This window comes from Phyllostomus hastatus, unplaced genomic scaffold (genome assembly GCF_019186645.2).
Source record: "Phyllostomus hastatus isolate PE091 unplaced genomic scaffold, TTU_PhHast_1.1 phas_scaffold_585, whole genome shotgun sequence".
NCBI classification, from domain to species: Eukaryota; Metazoa; Chordata; class Mammalia; order Chiroptera; family Phyllostomidae; genus Phyllostomus; species Phyllostomus hastatus.
Window position 1 is genome coordinate 28,531,964 of NW_025334037.1, and position 25,249 is coordinate 28,557,212.

The 25,249-nt window shown below is 56.8% G+C and overlaps 2 protein-coding genes across 4 annotated transcripts; one reads left to right on the forward strand and one right to left on the reverse strand.

Annotated features, from left to right (window-relative positions):
- Window positions 1-1,631: 1,631 nt before the first annotated feature.
- ARHGAP1 (Rho GTPase activating protein 1) lies at window positions 1,632-20,433 on the reverse strand. 3 transcript variants are annotated; one of them, XM_045825587.1, is made up of 14 exons: window positions 20,303-20,433; window positions 16,516-16,697; window positions 16,210-16,305; window positions 14,903-14,932; window positions 10,398-10,485; window positions 5,913-6,044; window positions 5,462-5,548; window positions 5,165-5,263; window positions 4,674-4,781; window positions 4,519-4,595; window positions 4,281-4,358; window positions 3,752-3,880; window positions 3,485-3,588; window positions 1,632-3,365 (listed from the first exon to the last, which is right to left on the reverse strand). In XM_045825587.1, exons 2-14 carry the CDS (start codon window positions 16,646-16,648, stop codon window positions 3,186-3,188), a joined length of 1,341 nt encoding a protein of 446 aa, XP_045681543.1. In that variant the 5' UTR covers window positions 16,649-16,697; window positions 20,303-20,433; the 3' UTR covers window positions 1,632-3,185. The 3 variants fall into 3 exon arrangements, with proteins under 3 accessions (XP_045681543.1, XP_045681542.1, XP_045681544.1); XM_045825586.1 differs by lacking the exon at window positions 20,303-20,433 and adding an exon at window positions 20,127-20,263; XM_045825588.1 differs by lacking the exons at window positions 14,903-14,932; window positions 20,303-20,433 and adding an exon at window positions 20,127-20,260.
- A 92-nt stretch (window positions 20,434-20,525) lies between these two features.
- On the forward strand, window positions 20,526-25,004 carry ZNF408 (zinc finger protein 408). The gene is made up of 5 exons (XM_045825816.1): window positions 20,526-20,846; window positions 21,143-21,423; window positions 22,080-22,141; window positions 22,366-22,583; window positions 23,427-25,004. Exons 1-5 carry the CDS (start codon window positions 20,798-20,800, stop codon window positions 24,950-24,952), a joined length of 2,136 nt encoding a protein of 711 aa, XP_045681772.1. The 5' UTR covers window positions 20,526-20,797; the 3' UTR covers window positions 24,953-25,004.
- Window positions 25,005-25,249: the final 245 nt, after the last annotated feature.

A 25,249-nucleotide genomic window follows, 5' to 3' on the forward strand; every position in this document is an offset into this window, starting at 1 on the left:
ACTGGTGTAGCCAGCGTCTCAGCCCCGCCCCTTCAGAGCCCCCTCCTGCCTCCTAGTTTGTGGCCACGGCAGCAGGGGCAGGGAGCTAAAAGCGGAGCCAGTACCCCAGAGGCAGGGGCAGTCGTGGAGGCGAGACCAGCTGCCTGACAGACCTCGGCACCTGCTGTTGGGGTTGCCTGCCCTCCCCTTCAGGCGGAAGCCTGGCCCCAGGACAGGGCTAGCTAGAAATTTCTGATGTCAACCCAAACCTGAGGCTGAAAAGAGCGGGCTGCCCACTGCTGCTGTGGTGGGCTGTGGGAGCCCTTGCTTGTCAGTTAACTACACGCGACACTGACCGCACAGCCAGTCGGGATGGCGGTGGCAAACCCCTGGGTTAGAAACCGTGGCATGGCATCTCTTGGTGTCCTCACCTTCACTTGGGAACCCCCAGAAGCGAAGTGTTCAGTGTCCCCAGGTCCGACGATGGTGGCCTGCCCCTCTCAAGCATTTCCCTGCACTCCGTCCCCAGAGACCCGCTGTTGCTAAGCCAGGGGTAAACTGGCTTTTGAGGCCCTGCCAGGAGCCCAACCCAAGTAAACAGCTCCCTCTCTGTCTCGTGCTCCCTTCCCTGTTGCCCTGGGTCACGGCCCCTCCCTTCTAAACAGTCCGGAGGAGAGCCAGAGAGGCCGCCAGGGCCTCCTGTCCCAGCTGCCTGGGTGAGGGCCACGGCTGTGCAGCAGGACCAGCTGCCTGGAGCTCAGTGCCTGTGTGTACAACCACATTCCGACAACACAGCCGACCCTGCAGCTCTGGCCTGGCTCCCGCAGCCCGAGCGAGCAATGATGAGAAAAAGGAAGAGGCCCACCTGAGGCCTCCATTGTCTCCTGATTGCCATTGGCAGGCAAGCAGCTAACTGCTTGAACTTGACCTTGACGACTGTGCCCAGAGAAATTCTGGCCCACCCCCTCGGTGACAAACCACTCTTTAGACGTTGCAGTAAAATACACATAAACGTTACCATCTTAACCTCTAAATCAAAGCAAAACCTCAAAAGAGGAATGGAAAACAGGAACTTCCAGGACGTCCGTGTGAGCAGGGGCAGGTAGGGGAGGAGTGGAATGGTCAGGTGAGGGTCTCCAGCCCAGCTGCTGCACAGGTGGGACTGGCACCTCGTTCACCTGTGAAAGGACGGCCATCCTCGTTACCACTGGGCAGGCGCTCTGATACGTACTGTGCACGCTATTTCTCACCCTCGGAAAAAGGAGGGCGCCGTCTCAGAGGTGGGGCTCGTAAATGTCTTACCAGTGAGACCTGGTGAGTGGTGGAACTAGGATTCAAACCCTGTCTGACTCCAAAGCCCGTACTGTCGGCCCCGCCCAGCCCACTCCATTTGGGGGCAGAGGCGGCCCTGGTCGTAGGCTACTGCCTGTGGCAGCTGGTGGGAACGCTGCGGGTACCCACAATGGAAGTGACTGTTCACACGGGGAAGGTGGTCAGGAAGCTGACCTCATACCCGCTCACAAATGAACGAGAGGAGGAAGGGGGCCGGGTGGGTGGGGAGGGGCCAATGCCCCATCTGCTGCTCTCACGCAGCCACGCCACAACCCCACCCCGCCCTGAACCTCCACACCCACTTCTCTGACAGCCTGACGGGCAGTTTCTGTCTCCGTTTTTATTGAAATACAAAAGTGCAAAGGTGAAATACATGATTGGTGCCAGGAATTCATTAAGTGTGAATGTGAACACTTGATTCACAGTACAAGCCCCCAACACCCCCCAAGGCGCGGACCATGGGGCAGGGGGCAGGGGAAGGACCACATGGACCCACAGGCTCCCCAGTAAACGGGGCTGCGTGAACACCTGATACACAAAGGAGGGCGGAAAGCAGAGGCCTGCACCCGAGCTAGAGACCCAGGGACTGATGGGACCAGCAGCCATGCCAAGTCCTGGGAGCCCCGACATGCCAGCGCCCTGGGCAGTGAGCCCAGTGAGGTCGGGCCCAGGTTCCACCCAGCTCCCAAGTGGAGGTGGGCTGGTCAGTGAGGACCCACTCAGTACAGGCTCTGGCCAAGGCTGTGGGGACAGGGCCACTGTGCAGGAGTTTCCCCACTGCCAGAGGTCAAGGCTGTGGGGGTAGGGGAGCTGGGGGTTGCCACAGTTCACCAAGAAAGAGTGTAATGCTAAAGGACACAAATGCAATGAGGGGCAGCCATCATCACGGGGGACCCAGGTTTTCTGAAAGACACCGGCCCTGGTCAATGTAACTAGCAAAATCTCCGCCCAGCCCCTCCAGGAGTCCCCAGCAGGAGGAAGGAGCCACCACAGATCCTGACGCACCAGGGCACCTCCGGCCAGAGCAGAGGCCAGTGTGAGTCCACAACAGACAGGACCGCATGAGCCTTAGGCCCAGAAGCCGTCCTGAGACAAGGCTTGGAGGCCGAGCCTGCCTGTCTGATCAGGCACTAGGGGCCCCTCGGGTGGGAGTGGCGTCTAGCTCAAATGGGTGCTCGGACTCAGCCGGGGCACCCAAGCTGCCAGACATGGCAGAAGCAAGGGTCAGAACGTCCTGGGGGCAGTGCCACTTGGGAAAGGCTGACCAGGATCTGTGGACGAGGAAGAGAAGAAGGCAGCAACAGGAAGCCGACTCCAGCCTGCGATTCCTTAGCTGTGGAAATACCGAAGGCTGAGCCGGTGGAGGGGCGGATAGGGGCAGGGTGTTGTGCCCAGGCCTTCCCCCAGACAGGGAGGAGCCTCAGCAGGGCTGTGAAGCCAGCTCGGCCTTTCATCCCCCAGCAGTCAGGAGGGGCGGGCCAGCCCCAGCTACATCCTGGCCGGCAGTGATTTGGCATCTGCAGTTGCCAGGGAAAGAGGCAGGAGAAAGCAGGAAAGGGACTGCTGGGGCCAGTCCTCTCGCTGGAAGAGCCAAGGCCCGCTCTGCACAGCCCCGCAGGAACCAAGGATCCAAGGAGGCAGAAGTGTAAGGCCAAGAAAAATGTCTCGTGGTCATGGCAAGGCCTCCAGGGCCGGTGAGGTGGGCGGCAAAGGAGGGGAGGAGCTGCCCACATAGCTGGCTCCAGCTTCTATCTCCTGGGGCCTCACGACCCCTTCCTGGGCAGGAGCCCGGGGCTCCCCAGTGCCAGGAAGAAGGGTCCACACTGGGGCCATCAGAGAGGGACGCTGGTGGGCAGGGGCTGGGCTCAGAGCCCCTAGGAGGCAGGGCTAGGGAACAGCTCCCCTTGGTGATCCAGCAGGAACTTGGTGAAGGTGTTGATGGGATTAATGGCCTTGAGAGTGATGGCAGCATCCTTGGCCCACAGCAGGTTAGGGCCAAAGACGACGGCCAGGTTAGTGTTGGTCATCTTGTTCTGGTCACAGAGGGCAGACACCTGTGCAGGGCAATCAGAGGGCTGCAGCGGATGCCACGGACCCTGCATTACGCGCCTGCTGGAGCTCCGCCCCCCGCCCCCGCCCCGGCCCCCTCATCAGGTGGGCGGTGGAGTCTCACCTGCACCAGGAAGGCAGTGAGGAAACGCAGCACCTGGTAGTTCTCCTCGGGCAGCGTCTGAAGGGCCTGCAGCGTCGCCTCCACTCTCTGGCTCTCATCAATGTCTGTGAGAAATGAGGGCCCAGGATGCGGGAAGCCCTCACACGAGACGCGAGGGGAGACCCCAACCAGACTTTCCTCGGGGCACAGGCCAAGCCCGCCTGCTCCGAGCCCAGCACAGACCCAGCAGAAGCAGCTCAGAGCTGGGGAGGGAGAGAGGGCACTCACTGAGGAAGCCCACCACGTGGGGGTAGAGGTCAAAGGTGAGCAGGGGCTCGGGAAGCTCCCGCAGGAAGGTCTTGAGGATGACGGCTGGCAGGTGCAAGTCATCGTACTGGTCGAAGTCCACAGGCAGCCCTGGGGGTGGGGGAGGGGAGGGGAGGAGCTGGGCCTAGCCTGGAGGCCAGCAGCCCCTCCAGGGGCCTCCCCTCTTCCTCTGTGACAAGGGGATGCCGGTTCAGGCCATCTGGGTGGAGTGGGGCCCGCAGCACACGCAGTTATTCCTTGTCTTCAAATGAACCTGAACCCAGGACCCCGGGGGAGGGAGGAGCCTGACCGACGAGGGAGCAGGCCCCACGTGATTACACCAAATGCCACGAAACCACCAACAGGATATCTGGGGCCCTCGTTTGCAGGGCAGCAAAGAGCAGCGAACCCCCTAACAGTCACACACATGCCCCTAGGCCCACCACCTCCACCCGCCACTTGTACGACCTGGGCCGCCCCACGCGCCTGGGCGCATGCCCGGACCACTCACCCATGTTGTACTTCTGCTGCACTTCCCGTACAACTTGGGTGTTGGCGGACCTCCGGAAAATGCCCTCCGTGGTGAGAGCTGGAAACGGTGGGGCCTGGTGAGTCTCAGAGCTGGGGGGCAGTGTGTAGACTCCCCCACCGATCTGCTTTGGGGCTCCGGTCAGTGTGGGTGCCGGCGCACCCTGCCTGACAGCTTCCCCAGGGGGCGGCCCTGGAGGCAGGGGGGCCCGGGCACTCACCGTGGGCCTGTAGGTGGGCGATGGTCTCCCGGAGCACAAGCGGAATGGGCTCCTGCTCCGGGTTCTTCTCCTGGAGGCTGTGGGAACAAGGGCAGTGAGCGCAGCCTGCAGCCCGCCCCAGGCCCAGCCCCAGGCGCCCGCTGTTCCGTACTCACTGCTGCAGCGAGACCCCAAACTGCTGGTTGGGCAGAGGGGGCCGCGGCGGCATGGGCTTGGGGGCCGTGGCAGGGCTCTTCTGTGTGGACTTCAGGAAGTCATCGTACCTGGGGAGCGGGCGGGGCCGGGGCAGGGTGGTCAGGCCTGCTGCCCAGCCCTGTCGTCGCTAGGGCAGCCCTCGTTTGTCAGCACTGGTGTGCTCTTTCACGCGGTTCACTTGACTCAACCCTCGCAACAACCCTGCTTTCCACTTGAGGAAGGGGGTACTTTAGAGAGAGTCAGTCACGTGGCTTCTAAGTGACAGAAATGGGATTCGAACTCTCTCTGACCTCCCTCCATGCGGTCTCAAAATCACTGTATCGGCTTCCTCTGCTTGCCCTGGAGGTCTCAAGGCTTTCTCCCCCCTCGGCCGGCACATCCCACCCCTACACACAGAACTGCTTGCACAGGTGCCACCCGGTGGGCACGCACAGTCCCTGGCTGGCCTCACTTGAGCACTTGGCGAGGGATCCCCAGCTGCTCCAGCTTCACGTGCTCGCTCAGCTCGCTCAGGTAGTTCACATAGAAGATCTTCTGCCCAAACTTGAAGCTGCCCACGGAGGAAAGGGAGAGGGTCGGGAAGTGCACCGGCTGGGTCAGGCCTCCACTGCCCCTCGGCGCCCCACCCCATCAGACAGAGGCCCCGCTCACACGGGCCTGTCCCCGGGATGCTTGCCCTCCTCTGGCACCTGCATCGGAGTTCACGGGGTAGCGCAGGAGACCAGCACCCCGCCCTCGGCCCGCTCACCTGATGATGGGCTTAAAGAGGATGAGCAGCGTCTTGATGAACATGGTGGGGTGCACGATGTACAGGGCCTTGATGTTCTTCTTGTACCTGCGGAGGCACAGGGGGCATCAGCAGTGGCGTGCCAGGGGCGCCACAGAGGCAGGCTCGAAATGGGCATTTTCTGATTCGACTATTCACGCAAGCCTGCGAAGCGTCGCTGTCGCTCCATTGCACAGATTAGGAAACAGAGGCTCGGAGCGGTTGCGCAACATAAAAAGTCACAGAGTGAGTAAGTAGAGAAACTGGGATTTAAGCCCAGGCCATTCCAACTTCAGATTCTTCGCATTTAACCCCGGTGTGGGCACCTGACTGCCTCTGGGGCATGGAATGAGCCACCCCCCAACCACAGGGTGGCCCAGAACCTGACAGAGCCGCTGGCTCCAGAGCCACCGCCCCAGGGACCTCCACCCACTTGCGGTCGAACTCCCGGTAGGCATCGCGGAGCCAGCTGAGAGAGGGCTTGTTGTCGCTGGTCAGGCCGTGGTGCAGGTAGAGCAGTGTGTAGTCGCTCTCCACGTACTGGTCCAGCGTGTGCTTCAGGTACCTTCAAGAGAAAAGACCTGCTGGGGCCTGCCCTGCACACGAGGGGGCCCCTTCTGACAGAAGCAGGAGTCCCAGGAGCCTCCTGCTTTGATCGCACCCCCTCCCGGGGAACCCCTGACCCTGCACTGTCCATCGCGGCTGCGTCACCCGCCACCGTGTCGTGGGGAGGCGTTGCGGCTGGGCTGGGCGGAGCAACAGCAATAATCATAACAATGGCGGCTCCCAGTTTTGAGCACGAGTTACAGGTCAGGAGACCAGGACTCTAACTGGCATCCTCTCGGGCACCCGCGGTAAAGACAGGACTCACAAGGCCCTCGCAGGACTGCCAAGTCAATAGTAACGGCAGTCACCATTATTAAGTTTTAAGCTTAATATTAATGTCAGTATTAAGCTTATAGTGTCTGCCACGCACTTTGCACACATTATCTCACACTTCCTTCATGACGATTAAGGCAGCTGTTACCCCCTCCTTACGAGGAAGGGCGATGAGGCTTAGAGAGGTCAAGTGTTTATCCAGGGGCCTCCGCAGGGCTAGCTTATGGTGGAGCCTGGAGGTGAACTGTCTAACTCCTGAGTCTGCATTCTTGACCACAGCGCAGCTCTCCCTCTTATACTAAAACACTGCCCACGAGAGGGGGTGGGGTGGCCAGAGGGTCCCCCCTGCCCCTGCTCCAATCACTGGGCTTTTTGTGGACCGAGGAACCACATCTCACATCCCTATGCTCACAATGAGATATCTACCACCCCAAAAAAACACACGCACAGTGTGGAGCCCACCGGAGGCAGAGAGGTATGAAGAGAATAACCAAGAATTCCAGAAACGGGGGAATCCAGGGGGATGCCCTCCTCCTGGTTGGCCAGCCCCAGGCCTCAGCAGGATGCCCACTGGAGGCTGGGAGGCAGGAATGCTAAGGGCTTCATAGGGAGGTGGGGAAGGGGGGAAGGGACGTGGGGAGGGGCCCGAGGATGTGACTCAGTGCCCAGACACCACCTGTGTTCTAACCCGGAGAATGTAACTTACACAGTGCTCTCTGGGTGCTAGGCGGGCACTGAGGTGTCTAGGAATGAATTACTATTGTGATTCTAAACACTATTGCTACACAATAACCTGTGCCTTAGACACGCTGAGCACTTTGCAAAGATCTGTCACACAAAGACTGCGTTTTGCAGTGGCTCTCCCTGTGCAGCGCGCCTGCACTTTTCCCCACCTCCCCGCCACTGCCACCCCGCAAAGCTTCTTCCCTCTCCTCCTCCTAAGTTCCAAGGTCCCTTCTTCTGCCTTTGAAACTTGTTCCCTGGGCCCATTTCTTCTACGACTCACTTCTCCCTTGGTGACTTTCTAAATGAGCTTCTTCTTCTAATTTGAGTCTTGGCTCTGAATTCTTTCTTAGCCAGAACTCAAGTGCTGAGGTTGCTGAACTGAGATCCAGTCTGACTCCACCGGTCTAACACCTGGAGCCATTCTGGCCCCCAAACCAGCAAGCTCAACACATGTTTTTGATTTGAAAAGACAGCTTTGAAGGCGATAGAGATAGCACCTATCTCACTCCAGCAGCATAAAACTATATTAAAAAAAAAAAAAGTCCTGGCAGTGTAGCTTAGTGGGTTGGAGCACTGTCCCACGCCAAAAGGTCAAGGGCTCGATTCCCAGTCAGGGCACAGAACGAGGTTGCGGGTTCGATCCCGACTGTGTACGGGAGGTGATGGATTGACATTTCTCTCTCACATTGATGTTCCTGTCCCTCTCTCTCTCTTCCCCCTCTCTAAAAATAAATAAAATCTTTTAAAAAAATATTTTAAAAATAAACATCCTTTAATGAGGATTAAAAAAATATTTTTTTTTAAGATGGCATTTCACAACTACAAAAGAATACTAGTAGCAACGGAAACACACCCATCCTTTGATGGACGTGCAGCCCCTCGGAGGGCGGGGCGGGGTGGCAAAGCTACAGATGTTCCTACTCTTTGCCCTGGTGACTATGTCCAGGAATTTACCCTAGGAGAATAAGCAGAGGTGAACAGAAACGTTTGTGTAGAAGGCTGTTCATTGCAGCCTCTTTTATAATGGAAAAAAAAAAAATCCGAGCAGCAAGCTAACGACAACCCAACAACAGAGAGGTGGTTGAATAAATCACAGGGCGTCTATAAATAGAATGCCTCACAGGATGCTCCGGTGGACAAAACCAGGCTGCAAAGTGCGGTGTGAGAACAGTGGTTACCCTTTCGGGTGGGGACCAGAAGTACAAAGGGAGGTTTGTGGGTGGGGCTGCCGTGGGTGGGTTCAGTTTTTCACAGCTTACCAAGTAGTATGCACAACTGGTTCACTTTTCTGTATACATCGCATATGCCAATAAAAATTCTTAAAGGATGTCTTTGATGAATGTTTAATGCTCAGAAGATAAAAACACTAAGATACGAAACCTACTACAGAGTTCTGTATATGTTATTTTAAAAAGTAGGACGTAGCCCTGGCTGGCGTAGCTCAGTGGATTGAGTGTGGGCCTGCGAACCAAAGCACTGCAGGTTTAATTCCCAGTCAGGGCACATGCCTGGGTTGCAGGCCAGGTCCCCAATAGGGGGGCACGAGAGGCAACCACACATTGATGTTTCATTCCCTCTCTTTCTCTTTCCCTTCCCCTCTCTCTAAAAACAAATGAATAAAACCTTTAAATAAACAAACAAAAAAAAAGACTATAAAAAAGTAGGAAGCACATACTCTAAAATATTAACTGCGGTTTTCTCTCTGGGGGATAGGTTTATGGGCAACTTTTTTATATAGTTGTCTATACCTTTTCTTCTTGGCTATCTCCATTGTTTAAATTCCTGAAATCTGTAACACTTGACCAGTGTACACGGTGGCATTTCATGCACGTAGCTCACGTGATGCCCACAACGTGGGCCTGCGAGGCAATGCTTGTTTTTTCAGGGCTCAGGAGTGACGGGCCCCACGCACACAGCCAGTGAGAGCAGAGCTGGTGCTCCGCACCCAAGCTTCAGACACTTCCTGCTTCAGCCCCCAGACCGGGCGGACGGCTGGGAGAGCCAAGCTGGAGATGACCCAGCTGAGAACAAGAGGACAGGACTGACCCTTGCTGGACATGCCTCTCCACTCCCACAGGGACTGTGGCCAGGTCAGGTGGGGGTGGGGAGACCCGTGCAGGACACAGGCCTGGACGGACGGACGGACGGACGGACGGACGGCAGACGGCTTCCTGAAGCCAGACGAAGCCCCGGAGTGGGGGCCGCCTCCCTCCTCAGGCTCTCTCCTGGAAACCGGGCGCTTTCCCACCCCCGTGCTCTGACTTCCTCCCGCTCAGACAAGCATCTGGCCGGGAGTCCGTCACCTGCTTTGTCAGGTGTGTTAAAACGGTGGCAAACAGGGGCTTGGGGGACATGAGACTCAGCGACCCTCAGGCCGAGCTCCCTGGCTCGCTCCCGGCTGGGCCACACGCGCGGGACAAGGCTCGGCCTGCCCGACTTGAGGAGTGGTGGGAGGGGGGTTCAGGGGGCCAAAGAGAAACATGTCACACAGGGCAGGAGAGACTCGGGCCTGGTCATCATCGCTCACTGGGGCCGCAGGGACCCTGCACGCAGGCCCTTCCCCTTCTGCTGCGGCGGGTGGGGGGCCCTGGGCCGTCCCAGCCCCTCACCATGCCCTCCGCACACAGGACCGATGGGTCAGGTTCCCGAAGAGTTGGTCTGGGCAGTGCGGAACTGCCGGTCTCAGGGAGTGCTAGGAACTGGTCGGCACAGAGAGCGAGAGGGGAAGTGCACCCGCACCGAGGAGGAGGAGGAGCACCGGGAGGAGTCCCGCACACGCTGGGGACCCCGGGCCAGCCCAGCTCCGACTCAGTGATGGGTGTTCCTGGGAACGGCCTCCGTCACACTCCCACTTCCCATCAGCCCCTGGATTTGCATCAGGAGATTCCCAGACTAGCCAGAGCTGCCATACACACATCTGTCTAACAGAGCCCAGACGGGATGCTCTCAAACAGACGGGGAACGACCACAACCACAGCGGACACCGTTCCACTGCGGTGATCAGCCCTCACGTCTGGACGGTTATTTCCCTCTGCAAAACATTTCCGCAAGCAGTGCCTCACTCCTACAAGGAAGGAGGGCTGGATGGCCATCCCCTGGGAAAAGTCTAGAGAAAGAGGACTAGAAACCAGGTCTGACGCCCCCAAACGTAAAACAGCTCCCTCAGGAGACAAGGGGAGGCACTGAGGGAGGGGGCCTGGCACCGCCCCGCCCCCCGCCCCCCCACACACACACACATAGGCAGGGAGAGTGAGGAACAGACCAAACCAGGGATCTGGGCACATGCCCCACCGCCTGCCCGCAGGGTACTCACCCCAGGAGCTTGCTGTGGTCCAGCTGGTGGCTCGGGGGCATTCGGCAGGCACTAAACACAATGATCTTCCGCCCGTACTTGTCGTCTCCTAGGCGTGGAGACAGAGGGAGCACGGTGGGTGAAGGATGAACCGAGAGAAGCAGGCTGAGGGCCTGCAAGGCACCAGGCCTGGAGACCCGTACCAGTTAGGGAAGGGGCCAGAGCGGTCTGTGCAGATGTACCTCGGGCAGCCACCTGCACTCAAGGGGGTGTTGCTGAAGAAAGAGGGACAGGTTGCTCTCAGGGCTACTAAGCTGGGGCATAAAAAGATAACATGGCCCTGACTAGTGTGGCTCAGTGGACTGAGCACCCGCCTGCGAACTAAAAGGTTGCTGGTTCAATTCCCAGTCAGGGCACATGCCTGGGTTGTAGGCCAAGTCCCCAGTCGGGAGTGTTCAAGAGGCAACTGATATATCCTTCATACATTGATGTTTCTCTTCCTCTCTTATTCCCTTCCTTCCCCTTTCTCTAAAAATAAATAAAATCTTTATTAAAAAAAAAAGAAATAATGTGACTTTAAAAATCACACCTGCTGGAAGCAAGCCCAGTGCCCACCGGCGGATGAGTGGGGGGCAAAGAAAGGGTGGTGTACCTGCAGGATGGAATACTGTTCAGCTGGAAAAAGCAACGAAGTACCAACACATGCTACATTGTGAGCGAACCTTGAAAACATGATGCTAGATGAAAGAAGCCCGTCACAAAGGGTTACATATTGTATGATCCCATTTACATGAGCTATCTGGAATAGGTAAATCCATAGAGACAGAAAGCAAATTAGTGGCTACCGAAGGCTGGGAGGGGCAAGAACAGAGCTCAGCTGCTGATGAGTGCGGGGTTTGTATGGGCATGGCCGAAATGCCGGAACTACGTACAGGTCCACGTCACTGTGACTGCTAAAGACCGCCGGAATGCACGACTAAAAATGGTTAATGCTATGCTAAGCGAGCCTCACCTCCATGTTACAGTCACACCCTTCAAAAGTAATGCTGTCCTGCCAAACAATCCCCTTGGAAGCCCACGCTTGCTTCAGAAGCGCCCCCTCTAAGCAGCGTGTGCTTGGGAGACCACGCCGAGGAACGCAGCCTGATGACGCGGTGGTGTCTCCTTTCCGACCACTAACAACCCTTCCTGATTGTATTAGCAGCACTGTTGACCACACTTGCCTCTAACTCCTGGACATTTCTAAGAATCATATCCTTTCACATTAAGGATATCCCAAAGAACACGAAGTGGAGAGGAGTTTGCAATGCTGGAGGAAAGTGCTCGTTTGGGTGTGATCTCTCTGGGACGCTTGTCCAGAACTAGTCGGTCTGGTGAAGCCAGGGAGCTCCCGTGACATGCGCTGTTTTCCCCACCCCAAGGCAAGAGGTTCTTCCAGGGTCTGCACGGACCAAGCAAAGCCCAATGGGGTCAAGATCCGGTCACTACTCTCCCACGGCCCTTTCCTGCATCTCTACCCTCACGCCTCTCCAGTTACCAAACCACACTTGCCCAATCCCGACTGCTTTCGCAACCCATGAAAGGCAGTGAGTCCGCCTCCCACCTCCCTCCGAGGACTAAGGATCTTCCATGCCTCGCTGAGTGTCTTCTCCATATTCAATAAGCCATGACCTTGATGATCCTTCTCAGTCAGTGACCTCACTTAGCAGTCAGCGCTTTTCCAAAGTGGTTGCCAAGGCTCTGACTCTGCTCCCTAGGGCTGGGGCCAGCATCAATGGAGAGGCTGAAGGAGGCTTCTGGAATGTGGGCCAGGTGGCCCCAGCCCCTGCTGGCTACGCTCCTCGGAATGGCTCACAGGGTTCTCCAGGCGCGGCTCCCGCCTCTCTCCGGGCTCACTCTGTGCGCACTTGCAACGCAGAAGTGCTTGCAGCCCTGTCCACGTCAGGCTGCTTTGAGCCTCTGCTGGTTCTCACGCCAGGCAGACCTCCCTGCGGACAGTTTTGCTCCCCCGCTCTAGGCTAACTCCTTTGGGTCCTTAAGACTCATCCCAGGCATCATCTCCTTCCAGAAGCCTGTGTCCTCTCCTCCTTCCCCCAGACAAGTGAGCTGTCCCTCTTCATGGCTCCAAGCATGAACGTCACCCGTGACACTTTGACTGCCCTGTACAGCTGTTGATGTGCCTGGCTTGTGAGCAGCTCAAAGGCAGGGACTGTGTCTCGTCCGTCCTGGACTCTCTCGCGCCAGCCCAGAGCCCAGCATGTGGCAGGTATTCGATAAATGTCGGCAGCCTGCACAAAGACATCAGCCAGCATGCCACGGTGTGCACAGCTCTGTTTCTGTGTTTGTTCATGGTATCTAGGTCATCAGGCCGCTCTCAGCGAGTTTCTCAGAGCTTGGGGCAGGACTTCTCCAGACTGACAAGCAGAGAAGCCCCTGCAAGGCTGTCTGAGCGGGAGACGGCGCAGCTCACCCAGCAGCGGGTCTATGTGGAAGAGCCGGATGCCGCCTGCTCTTTCATAACCTAGCCTAGATCTGGGCGCTGGGCTCCTTCCAGCCACTGGGGTAAGGCAGCAGGGGGTGGGGGGGAACTCTGGGGCTCGTTCTGATTTATTTCCCATGGGATCGGACAGGAAGAAGAACAGCAGACTGGGATCAGACTGGCCAGACCAACCTCGTGTACAACCTGGAGCTTCAGAAACCCCTGGGCCTGCTACCAGAACTGTGTGTGAAGGGAGGGACATCATTTGCCTACTCCCCTCGAAGCAGAGGAAATGCCCCTGATGTAGGATAAAATGCTGGAAGGAGCATGGGGATTCCGAAAGTAAAGCAGCCTTCCCTGGCTGGCAGACCTGAGGATTTAGGCAGGACAGGGAAGTCTGAGCTTCCTCGGGTTTGGAAGTTGAAGAGCTAGTAACTGGTGAGGCAGCAACTGGGATGAAGGGCCAGAACCTGGGCTCCATCTCTCAGCTGCCCCAGCGCCTTGTACGTGGGAAACTGGGTTCTCAACCAGGGTCCCACTGTGGGCGTCCACCAATGTCATGATGTCACACACAACGTTTTACAAGCACAGGCACCTGTCTTCTAGGGAAACAGGTCCATTTCTTTCACGCTCTCAAAGACCGGCTCTAAGAACCATTTCACTGGACTGCATACTCCTTGCAGGAAGGAACATGTGTGACTTCCCTCAGTGAATCCTCGGTGCTGACCACAGGGCTCGTGCTCGAGTGGGTGTTCTAAAAACGTGTGCTGAGTGAGGTCAGGATGGGCATGGGGGACAACAGGAAGAGCAGCGAGGAACGAGATGGCAAGACCCCACCCCTGCACAGGCGAGGAAAGAGATACGGGCAACCTGAGGGTCCAGCCCCCGCCCCCTTGAAATGCTCAAGTCCTTGGGTGACCCTGGCATTTGCCAGCAGGCAGGGCAACTGTGTCTCCAAGAACATATGTAAAAAGGCCCAGAACTGCCCTGCTGATCTCAGAAGAGAACAGACTTCTGCCCTGGAGACCAGAGGGACAGAAGGAGCCACAGCACTGGTGCTTCCAGAGCTGGGGGACAGGGCTCCCTGAGGAGGAGGCAGGGCATTGGTGGAAAGCCCCCGGAAAAGACCAGCCCCCAGAGAATGAAGCCTCCGCATTCCCCAGATACCGATCAGGAACGCTCCCCGGGTGGCCTGGCCGGGGTGAGAATCAGCAACGGCATTCTGGGAACTGCCGGGCCAGCCACCCGCAGGGCCCACAACCTGCAGGGCAGGCGAAAGAGGAGGTGGGAGGTGGGGGCTGGGCAAAGTGCTGGAGCCGGCTCACACATCCGGTAAATTGTTAAATTGTCGGGAATACTGCAAGCCAGGTGGCATCATGTCGGTAGCTTGGAATCTGTCATGGTAGAAATTGCAAATGGTACAAATAATAGCCTTTTTTTTTCTCTTTCCAGGAGGGCCACTTTTCTGGGAAGAACCCACTTGGACTGGGTCAAATGTGACAGTGGGGCATGACAGCCACCGCTAGCGAGGAGAGAGGCTACAGAGGAGTTGGGGACATAGCCCCTCCTCCGTCCCAGCAAGGGCTCTTTCTCTGGTTCCTAATGCCGGGAAACTGGCCCCCCAGGATGTCACCATGGTCTCATCGGGCGAGTGTCACTCTGGCAGTGCCAACCCAAACTCCTGCCAGCAGTCAGACAGGCACACACGGGGGACGCCCCGGCAGAGGGGCCCTGGGCCTGCAGCACTCAGCTCGGGCTTGAGGAGCCAGCATGCAGGCCAGGCCATCGCTCAGAGCCAGCCAGCCCCCTCCCCAGGCTCCCGGGCACAGCCCCTCCCTCCCCGACACCCCTTTTCCTTCGGCTCTGGATGTGTTCCCACACAGCCCCCACACTTAATTCGTGGCTATTTCCGGCTCCCAGGCACTGCCCACTGCCAGCTCCCTAGAGTGGAGATGCAATTAAGCCGGCCCCAAGAGCCCTTCCTGATCCACAGCCCAGAGGCCACAGCCCAGAGAGGCCAAGCAGGGAGAGCCAGGAACACACCTACCTGGCTGGGCCCCCTCAGGCTCATCACACCCTGGGGAGACAGAAACAGGTTGCAGCTCTGCTAGCGGGAGAAAGGGGGCCACCTATGCGGAGGGGGGAGCCTGCTCTGCCTTGAGGCTTGGCCTCGTAGGCCAGGAGGAGGTCAGGATAGACTTCTTCTCATCAGGCAGCCCCCATGCCCCGATCAGGTCCACCTCTGGTCATACGGAAGGTTCTGAATCCTCACGTGACTCTCCTGAGCCCAGGTCAGGGCCAGATCGGGAAAGAACTCTCAGCCTGCTTCAATGCAGGTGAGAGAGGCCACAGTCAAGGCCCCCTACCCAGACCAGGGCAGGCTGCAGGAACACAGATGTCACAGAAACACCTTTGAAATTAGGGATAACCTTCTGAGCCCAGCCTTCAGGACAGATGGAACTCCCTGCTGCTTCCCTACAGCCAGCTGCCTCCTGGGCCCTCAGCCAGTACCACACTGGGTCCAGGGACCCTGTGCTCCCTGCTCCCCTTGCCCGCTCCAACGCTCAGAGCAGGGCCAGCTGCCACCCTTGCTTACAGCTGCCTGGCCTCACCAGCGAGGATAGACAACCATCAGGGACAAGACAAAGGATCTCGAAATTCACTTCCTCTTCCAGCATTAGGACCCTAAGGGCAGAAACCAGGTCACCAGCATCCCTGCTGCCTCGCTGCTCCTGGAGTCTCCTGAGGCCAAGACCCAAGGGGTGCTCTGTACCCACTCAGCACACCTGCCAGGAGCCTGATGCTCCAGGGGTCCTGTGGCCCCTAGCTTCCAGATTTGGATGTAGGGTTTCCCGGGAGGAGCTGGCACCACCCCGCTTTGCAGTAACTGATGGAGCAGAAAAGCCGACGCGAGGGCGGCGGGAAGGGAGGTGAACAACCACTTCTCCGGGGCTGACTCCGCACTCTAGGCCAGGCCCTGGCACATTCACAGCGTGACCCTCCCAACTACCCTGTCAGGAAGAAATCCCTCAGAGAGCAAAGCTGGCAATCCACCCGGGTCTGTCTGACCTTGAAGCCAGTAGCCCACACTGCCTCCCACATACCATCCGCCCATGGAGAAGTGGGGTCACAGGCCAGGATGTGGTTGCAGGTAAACAAACTAAGTGGCCACCACAATCAAGTCTGTGAGTTTAAAGAATGGTCCTTGTGCTCAGGAGCCTGAGGGTCAGGGGTCAGACCACAAAATGGGCACCGCCCCTCCTCTAGGCCCCTCCCCTGTGGCCCAGGGGATGGCCTCCTTAGGCCCAGCAGTGCAGACTGCGAGGAAAAAGGTGCAAAGCTGGGTGTGCTCACCTGCCACCTCCACTATCTGGTGCCGGGCGATGTCGTAGTAGGGGTCATCCCACTTCAGGTGTGTGACAGGTTCTGGGGAGCTGCTTTTTGAGTCATCTGAGGAACAGGGCAAAGTCACGGGATAAGCTTTGGGGGGCTGGCACAGGGTTCCTCCAAGACTGCTGCTCTTTGCCCCCCACTCCCCCGTAACGCTTGTGCTCCCAGCCCCACCCTGGACCCCATCCTGCCCTCCTGGAGTCTCCCTCCAGCGGGAAGGGGTTCTCCATCTAAGGTTCCCGTGGCTGCCTGAGATCTACCGGTGCCCACCTGACTTGGGAAAGTCGGGCATTTCATCCGATGGCCAGTTCTTCTCATCGATGGATGCCAGCTTCAGCTGGTTCAGAGCCTGGCTGGTGTCATCCAAGGTCAGGTCGTCCTGCAGGTCTGAAAGTGGGTCCATGGCCGAGCCTGCGCCCCACAGCTTCACCCCACAGAAACTGAAGGGAAACCTGGGAGAGGACAGTGGGGTGGCAGGTCAGTGACACCCTCTTTCCACCTATCACCGTGACGGCAAGCCTCCGGCTCCCTTCTCCCTGGTCCCTGTTCCTCAACACTCCTCATCCTTGCCAAGAGTTCCATGCAGCTCCTGGTCCTCCTGGCGCCACAGTTTTCTGGCACGTTGCCAGAAGAGGCAGCTGGGGCCGAGGATGGCACAGCTCAGTGCCTGCCTTCAGGTCCTCCCGCTGGACAGGGAGGACTCGTGCCAAGCCCTGCGCTGCCCACCACCCAGCTGTTCAGCCTTGCAGTCCCAGCTGCAAAGGGTACAGGCCTGTGCCCCCTCCCCTCAGGGGTCACAGAGCACAGAAGCTTCCAGGCCCCAGCAGCTATGGGGTAAAGGCAGTATAAGGACCTAAGAGGCATACGGATGCTCCGAGCCCCCAAAGGGCAGCTGTGGTCTGGCCACTCCATCTCTGACCCCTGTCCTGGGGAAGAGGAGGTAGCCAGAGACCACAGGGTCCCAGAAAATAGGCCATGGCCAACGGCCCCTGCGGAATTTGCCCCAGGACAGGAACCAAGAGCAGAGAATGGAATCTGCCTGCCAGTCACAGCAGAAAATCTGAAAGCTCCTGCTCCACCCCCGCCCCAGCCCACTCTGATCTGTGTGGAGCTTGACACTAACTTCAAGGTGGCAAAGGTCAACAGAGGGCTGCAGGGACCAGAGCGCCCAGGTGGGAAAGGGGGAAGTCCACGGCATCGCCAGGGTGCTGAGATACAGGCGGTGAAAGAGAGCAGGCGGGGAGGGAGAAGAGCCGGCCCTGACACTGGGCCTGACCAGAAGGCTGCGGCTGCGTGCACCTCCTGCCCTCAGCAGTAACGGGAAGCACATCCCTCTCCCCTCACAAGCCTACCACATGGGTGGTGAGGGAGGGGATGTCCAATTCAACCCACTCAGTGCAGCCCCAAAGAGGCTGCCTAAGTTCACTGCATTCCTGAGTCCAAAAAATGACATATATGGTCAGAGAACCCGCAGGGCAGATAAGGAGTGCAGACAAGACCCAGGCACGGGTCCGGACAAGAGAGAACTACCAGCCGAGATTCAGACCCGGAGCACCTCTGACGACGTGACAACCTCTTGCACATGTCACAGCTGCGGACTCTAGATGGTAAACTGGCTCCCTGTGCCTAGCAACAACCATCCTGTTACCAGGGCAACCACACTGATCCAGTGGCAAAAGCTGTTTCAAGCTCCTGAGCCAAAGCTGAGCAGCCAAACAGTGCCCCCACCCCACCCCACCAAAAATCTTTTTCCTCTTCTTCTCCTCTGACCTTCTCTGCTGTCCTTATTCCCTACTTCTGCTTACCACCAAAATATAAGTCTCTTCCCATGAACCTCTACTGTTTGGGAATGCACTTCTCTCCATGAGCACTGCTGTGCCCCTCACCCCAGCTTCCCCATTCCCCTTCTACCCTCTAAGGCAGGCACACCTCAGTCTTGAGGAATCCACCCCTGATTCATCTACATACTCAAGAGGCTCTGAGGGCTTGGCCAAAGGACACCCGCCCCCGCCCCCACTGAGTATCAGGGACAGAATTCAGCCCAAAGTAACCCTCTCCAGACCCGAGCCTTCTCTCTCTCTGTGCCTTCCTTCTGTCACTGCCCAGGCACCAAGTGCTGCTTCAGCCCAGCCCACAGCCATCCAGAGGAGTCTTTCTGCACACAGCGGGTGCTTGATGCAATGAAAAAGGCACACAATGTGGTATCTGGAGAACTGGATTACAGTCCTGCCTAAGCCAGTGAGTCGCAAAGATGCTAGACAGCCCTTTTCCTATCTGGTCCTAAATTTCCTCATCCACAAAAGTGAAGGTTCTAAAAAATGACTCATGGACATGGATGCCAATGTGATGACTGCAGGGGAGAGAGGGGTGGGTGGAGGTGGAAGAGGGTATAAAGGGAATAAATGGTTATGGAAAAAATATAATTAAAATTAAAAAAATAAAAGAAGTGAGGGATCTTCCCAGAAATAGAATTCTCCAGTGTTCTAAAGTACTTGTGCGGAAGTGAACAGGATTAGAAGGCACAGCTACAAACTGAAGTATGTGTGAGGGAGGGAGAGGGTCACCCTCTGAAGGGAGCCGAACTTGAACTCCACCTCTTTTCCAGTAACTCCTCTATTTTGTCAGAACTGACCCCCCCCCCCACAACCCCTCTTCCAGAATAACTAATCACAGTTGTTCCCACCTCCCAGCTGGACTGGCCTCTCTCACCACCCTCCAGCCCACAGCTGTTGCCCCCCACCCCTCCCGCCACTCCACAGTGAGCCTGGAAGCTTAGCTCCCATTCCATGGGAGGGTGAGCAAAGCTAGTGAGGGGAAGTAGCCTGGGGGCCTAAGACGCCAGGTGTCTACAAACCCTGCTCCCCTCTGCAAAATACTCCTTACTAGGAGAATATTTTTTTCCCCTTCTCAGTAGATAAAAATCTACCTTTTTCAAAATTTCAAGACCTGTGTTAGGCAGTTTTTATGTACAGGTTTTAAGTTCTGAACTTCTATGAAATTCGTACAAAACTTGTGGTCTTTTTCCCTAAGAAAAATCAGCACTTGCATGAAATCTTGCATGGAATTTTAAGGGGTTTGCACGCCCTCTGAGAGACCCTGATTAAGAACCCCTGACCCATTCAGAATTACATCTGACACGTGTAGATAGATGCTAAGTCACTTGTTGAATGACTGAAATAATTCATCTCCTAAGTAGAGAAGGGAACCAACGTTTGTTGAAGGTTGTATAGCACCATGAACTGGACACAAACTATCTTTTAACTTCACACCTGCACCAATAAGATGTGAACTACTAGGCCCATTTTACAGTGTGAGGAAAGTAAGCTCCAGAAAAATATGCAAATTGCATAGGGTCATACAGCAGAGTTAAGATTTTAACCCATATCTGTCCAAGGTGGTCTCATTGTACAGGTCAGTCCTTCAGTACTTCTCTAAGTGACTGTCATTCATGCGATTCTCAAGATTCAGAAAGGCTCTACAAAAAGGCAAATTAAAGCCTCTCCTCTAACCTCCTTAGAGAATAATAGAGATAACAACTTGAAATCACATTCTCTGGCGTGGGGATTGTCCTCCTAGGAGCTCCACAATTGTGAAACGCAGATCCTGCAATACAACCGCAAGACTTTCGACTACAATCACGTTTGCATAGAGCTGCACGGTTTACAAAACCTGGACTGGGTGCGCTGATTATGAAATAGATGAAAGCGTGGCCTAATAATAGGTGGCAGGGTGGAACACTTCTGCCCCAAGTTTTTCTTCGCATTTCGCCAGATGGGACAAGAACGAGTTTCCCTTCCCATGGGCTTGCTCCATGATGCCGATCCGACCTGAGCTCTGCACTAGGGAGAGCAGGAGGAAGGCAGTACAGGAAGCTAACTCACTGTAGATCGGGGAGTGGGGCAGAATTCCCGCAGCAGGAAGGCGAGGCTCCGAGGCCCCATTGCACCCCAGCTTCCTTCTTCGGATCCTCTAGAATCCTCCCCAAACAGATCGCATCTCTTCAGGCCAGTCCCTTCCCCCCACCACCACCCTGGGAGACCCGCGCCCAGCAGCTCACCTAGGTCCGACAATGCTCCCTTTGCCACGCCTGTCAAAGCTCGGCAAACATCCGGCTCCGCTGTAGAACGGGAACCACCCCCTCCCGGTGTCTTCACTCCCCAACCACTTCCGCCACACCTCCAACCTACTTCCGACACGTTCCTTCGTCCAAACAAGGCTTTTCCTGGAGCCACACCCACTTCCTGTACGTGCCGGTCTGGAATGAGACCAGCAAAACTGTCCGACTAGTCCCTCTCGAAAGGAGGCGACTGGGACAATTAGTTCCCTTTCTCCGATACTTGAATCTCTGGTGGACCTCCGGAACCCTAAATTCATATTGTTCTCTAACAGAGTTTTGCTTCCCCAGTATTGCCAAACTCCCGGTCCTGTGCACCAATGAGGGCTAAGTCTTACGACTCTTTTCCGAGAGTAAATTTGGCAGTCCATAACTGTTTCCGGGAGGAGCGGAGAAGATGATGCTCACTTCCGGCGGAGAGAGGCTCTCCGACCCGGGATGGAGGAGGTGGCGGAGCTGCTCTTGGAAGGGGAGAAGCTGCACTTCGGTGAGTGACCTGCGAAGTCGCCGACCTGCCCTGGCCCAGAAACACCTGACATTCTCTAGTCAACCCTCTTCCCCCGACCCTGTTCTTTCTTAACCCCGGGCACCTCTCCTCGTGCCCTCAGAGTCCCCGGGGGCTTCTTCACAGCCCTCAAACCCCTTCAAACCTCTCAGGGGCTCCTTTGGAGCCCTTATCGATCTCTCAGACTCCTGAGGCCAGAGAAGACGTGCGGTTTCTTCCCCACCCCCCACCCACGACCTCTGGGGCCACTCCTTCATTGCCTTCCGATATCCCTGCAGCCGCGGAGCCGAGCCCGGACCCGGGCTCAGGATGGAGCCCGTCCGGAGAAGGTCGTGCCCAGGACCTCAGAGACTTCCCACCCTGGCCGATCCGAGCTGTCCTCGCTCTGAAGAGCCTCCCACGGGGTTTAGCCCTTGGCCCGTCACTGATGGAAAAACAGCGTTTGGGGGTCTGGTGTGTCGGGGAGCCTCTGCAGCCAGGAGTGCTCTGGGGGCCGCTGGAAGAGGAGGAGTCCGTCTCCGATCAGAAGGGCGAGGGGGTGAAACCACGGCAGAAGAAGGTATGGAGGGATAGGGCGGCTAATTTCCATCACTGAACATTTGGGAGCGGTTCAGACAGCTGCTGGACAGCTCTACAGTTTGTTAGAGGAAGCAGGGCGTTTTAGGAGATAAGGCCGCCGTTTAGTTCCTTCTCTCCAGAACTGACCCTTCCCCTTTAAGATTTTGCTCTTGAAGAGCCATGGGGTCATATCCTAGCCTTAGTAGTTAAGCTGCTTAAATGGTATGTCTCATTTAATTTATATAAAATAAAGGAATGACTGTTCCCTTTATTTTAATCCTCCGTGATTATTTGGAGCAATAGATGAAATAGCACAGCTAAAGGGTTTCATTGCATAAGGGGTACTGAAAAAAAGAGTTGATACTCTACTCTTCTTTCTCCTTTTTCAGTTTGGTACTCACAGGAGGGCAGCAGTGTGTTCAGTTTAGTGACTCTCCGTGCCCTGGGAGAGAGGTGAGGGGACAGTCTTTCTGGTCATTACTAAGTGAAAAACCGGCACAGTCCTGTATAGGCAGAGCCAGAGACTACACTAGCCTGCCAGGGGCTTCATCTTAGACCTCTCTCAAGAAAGGCTCCATTTGTTTTGTTTTTGTTTTTTCCCCCCAACTCTGGCCCCCTCAAACACATGGGAGAAGGACTTTTATTGGTTTATTTCAGGACGTGTCACTAGGCCCATGGGGAGACGTGTGTGCTTGTGAGCAGAGTTCAGGCTGGACCAGGTAAGTTACAGGAGAGTATGTAGTAAAGTTGCTTCTTTGAGGCTTCCTGTTGTGGCATGGGCTGGAACCGGAAGCCGGCTGTAATCCCCCCACCCAGTGGTCTTTTGCAGTGAGTGTTCCAAAGGCATGCGGTTCTTTAGGACGTGGACTGACCAGGAGCTGGGGCTTTTAGGGAAGACCACTCGAAGGGGGTCTCTTGAGCTAGCTCTTGCTCTGCTTTGCAGTTTGGTGCAGCGGGGCAGGCTGGAGGGTGAGGGAAACGTGGCCCCGGTGCGGATCAGCGAGAGGCTCCACCTGCAGGTGTACCGGGTCGTGCTGCCGGGCTTTGAGCTGCTGCTGCAGCCCTGGTCCCCCTCCAAGGGGACTGTGGTGACAGAAGTGGAATCTGCTGTACAACAGGAAGTGGCCTCTCCTGGGGAGGATGCAGGAGAGCCTTGTAAAGGTACGTGTCAAGTAAATGCTGACTTCCCAAATTATCACCAAAACAACTTGCTGATAAGACAAAACAGAGCTTACAGCCCAAGAAGGCAAGGTAGACACTACAGAGTCCCCATTGCTTTTCTGCGGAGCGGGACGAAGCCTGGATGCTCACTGAAGTTTTGAAGTCTGGTGTAAGGTGTGTGTTTCGGCGTGGGGTGGGCTTAGGTTTTGATTTGCATTGGATAAGAGCATGACGTAATAGTTTAGGAGTTGTAGGCACAACAAGGCCAGAATTTTCAGGCAAGAGGTTCAGAGTCTTGAGGTAAAAATTGTCATTTGATGCTTTCTATAAAGAGTAATGAGTCTTTTCTTTGAAATGAACAATATAGATATTGGCAACTTTTATCTTCCTGAAATAAATTTCCGGAAACAGTAAGGCCCTGCTGATGAAAACAGCCAGCTGTGTATAGGTTTCCAACCTATTACGTTTTTTCTGTCCAGGGTGGGGACTGGGTTCCTTTATTTTCAAATGAGCTAAGGTGAGGAGGAGGTGGCCTCAACTCATCCTAAGTGCAAGTCTCCAGGAGAACAAGGGGATGCGGGGATGGCCTCACTCTAGGAATCATCCAGATGTCTGGGGCTCTTTGATTTCCAGAAGTGCCTCCCTAGGAAGCACCTGAGACTGGATAGGAAGAGAAATGGGGTGTGTGGCTCACGCTGTAGGGTGAAGATTGACGTCATGGGTCCCGCCGAGGTCCAGAGGCTGAATGGGGGAGACACATGTTCCTATCATTGCCGTGTGACACCCACTGTCCCCACTTGCTGTCGTCTCTCCTGACTCCAGCACTCCACTCTTGCTCCGCAGGCCCTGGTCTCCTGTCACCTCCCGGCATCCAGGCAGAGAGTATGGTGAGCTCCGGACTTAACCCCCAAACCCAGGACCAGCTTTCCCAGGAGAGCCAATCACCTGGTCCATTGTCTCAGGGTGGCAGCGTGGACGAGGAGGATGTGCCCCAGACACAGATGCCAGCTGAGCCTCGGAGCAGTTCCACTCCCCAGCAGGGCCTCCAGAGCAGCGAGGCTACTTCCTTGTCTTCTGCCGGCGGCACTGAGGTGCATGCTCACCTGGTCAAGACGTCACATAGCCCCAGTGACCCGTGCCAGCCCAGAGCAAAGACCTCAGAGCCCAGCGCCCAGCAAGATGGGGAGCAGCACCCCAGCTTCTCTGCACGCTTGCGGAGCCCTCCTGGCCCGGCGGGAAGCTCCCTGAAACAGGGGCGACGGTACCGGTGTGGGGAGTGTGGCAAAGCCTTCCTGCAGCTGTGCCACCTGAAGAAGCATGCGTTTGTGCACACGGGCCACAAGCCCTTCCTTTGCACAGAGTGTGGCAAGAGCTACAGCTCAGAGGAGAGCTTCAAAGCCCACATGCTGGGCCACCGCGGGGTGCGGCCCTTTCCCTGCCCACAATGCGACAAGGCCTATGGCACCCGGCGAGACCTCAGAGAACACCAAGTGGTACATTCAGGTGCCCGACCCTTTGCTTGTGACCAGTGTGGCAAGGCCTTCGCCCGCCGGCCTTCCCTGAGACTGCATCGCAAGACCCATCAGGTGCCAGTTGCCCCTGCCCCATGCCCATGCCCCGTATGTGGGCGGCCGCTGGCCAACCAGGGCTCCCTGCGGAACCACATGCGGCTCCACACAGGGGAAAAGCCCTTCCTGTGCCCGCACTGCGGCCGGGCGTTCCGCCAGCGGGGCAGCCTGCGTGGGCACCTGCGACTACACACAGGGGAGCGTCCCTACCGCTGCCCGCACTGCGCAGGCGCCTTCCCCCAGCTGCCCGAACTGCGGCGCCACCTCATCTCCCACACCGGGGAGGCCCACTTGTGCCCCGTGTGCGGCAAGGCCCTCCGGGACCCACACACGCTGCGTGCTCATGAGCGCCTGCACTCGGGGGAGAGGCCCTTCCCCTGCCCCCAGTGTGGCCGTGCTTACACGCTGGCCACCAAGCTGAGGCGCCACCTCAAATCCCACCTGGCCGACAAGCCCTACCGCTGCCCCACCTGTGGCATGGGCTATACCCTCCCCCAGAGCCTCAAGCGGCACCAGCTCAGTCACCAACCGGGGGTGCCCTCCAGTCCCCCTTGTGTGCCTCCTGCTGCTTCTGAGCCCACTGTGGTCTTACTGCAGACTGAGCCAGAATTGCTGGGCACACGCAACGAACAGACCATCTCCCCAGCCCAGGACATCTTCGAGGTCACCATTTCTGAGAGCCAGGAGAAGTGCTTTGTGGTCCCGGAGGAGCCGGGCCCCGCCCCCAGCCTGGTGCTCATCCATAAGGACGTGGGCTTTAGCACCTGGGCAGAAGTGGTGGAGGTGGAGACGGGCACCTGACACTCTCGCCTGTCCCTCGCAGAGCTCTATATAAAGACTCGTGTTTTCTGTGTGCTGGATCTTCTTTCTCATTGGGTTGCCCGGTAGAGACTAGGGTCCCCTAGGAGAAGCAGGTCAGACTTCCCTTCCTGCTCGTGGACCACCAAATTGTTCCCCAGTACTTTAGGTGAACCTGTTAAGATATCTTTATCCACTTCGAGCAGAGCTGTTCTCACTCCCTAGGAGCCTCACAAAGTGCGTGTTTAAGCACTTCAGCAGTGACCTGCTCGGGGTGGTGGTCACGTGGCGGGGTGCTGC

Coding starts and splice junctions, on each gene's coding strand:
- ARHGAP1 (XM_045825587.1), bottom strand. CDS start 16,648: ATGGACCCACTTTCAGACCTGCAGGACGACCTGACCTTGGATGACACC. Junction 10,486..14,902: donor GCCTGAGGGGGCCCAGCCAG/GTAGGTGTGTTC, acceptor CTCCACGCCTAG/GAGACGACAAGTACGGGCGG. Junction 4,782..5,164: donor ATCCCTCGCCAAGTGCTCAA/GTGAGGCCAGCC, acceptor CCCGCTCCCCAG/GTACGATGACTTCCTGAAGT.
- ZNF408 (XM_045825816.1), top strand. CDS start 20,798: ATGGAGGAGGTGGCGGAGCTGCTCTTGGAAGGGGAGAAGCTGCACTTC. Junction 21,424..22,079: donor TGAAACCACGGCAGAAGAAG/GTATGGAGGGAT, acceptor GGTTTATTTCAG/GACGTGTCACTAGGCCCATG. Junction 22,584..23,426: donor TGCAGGAGAGCCTTGTAAAG/GTACGTGTCAAG, acceptor CTTGCTCCGCAG/GCCCTGGTCTCCTGTCACCT.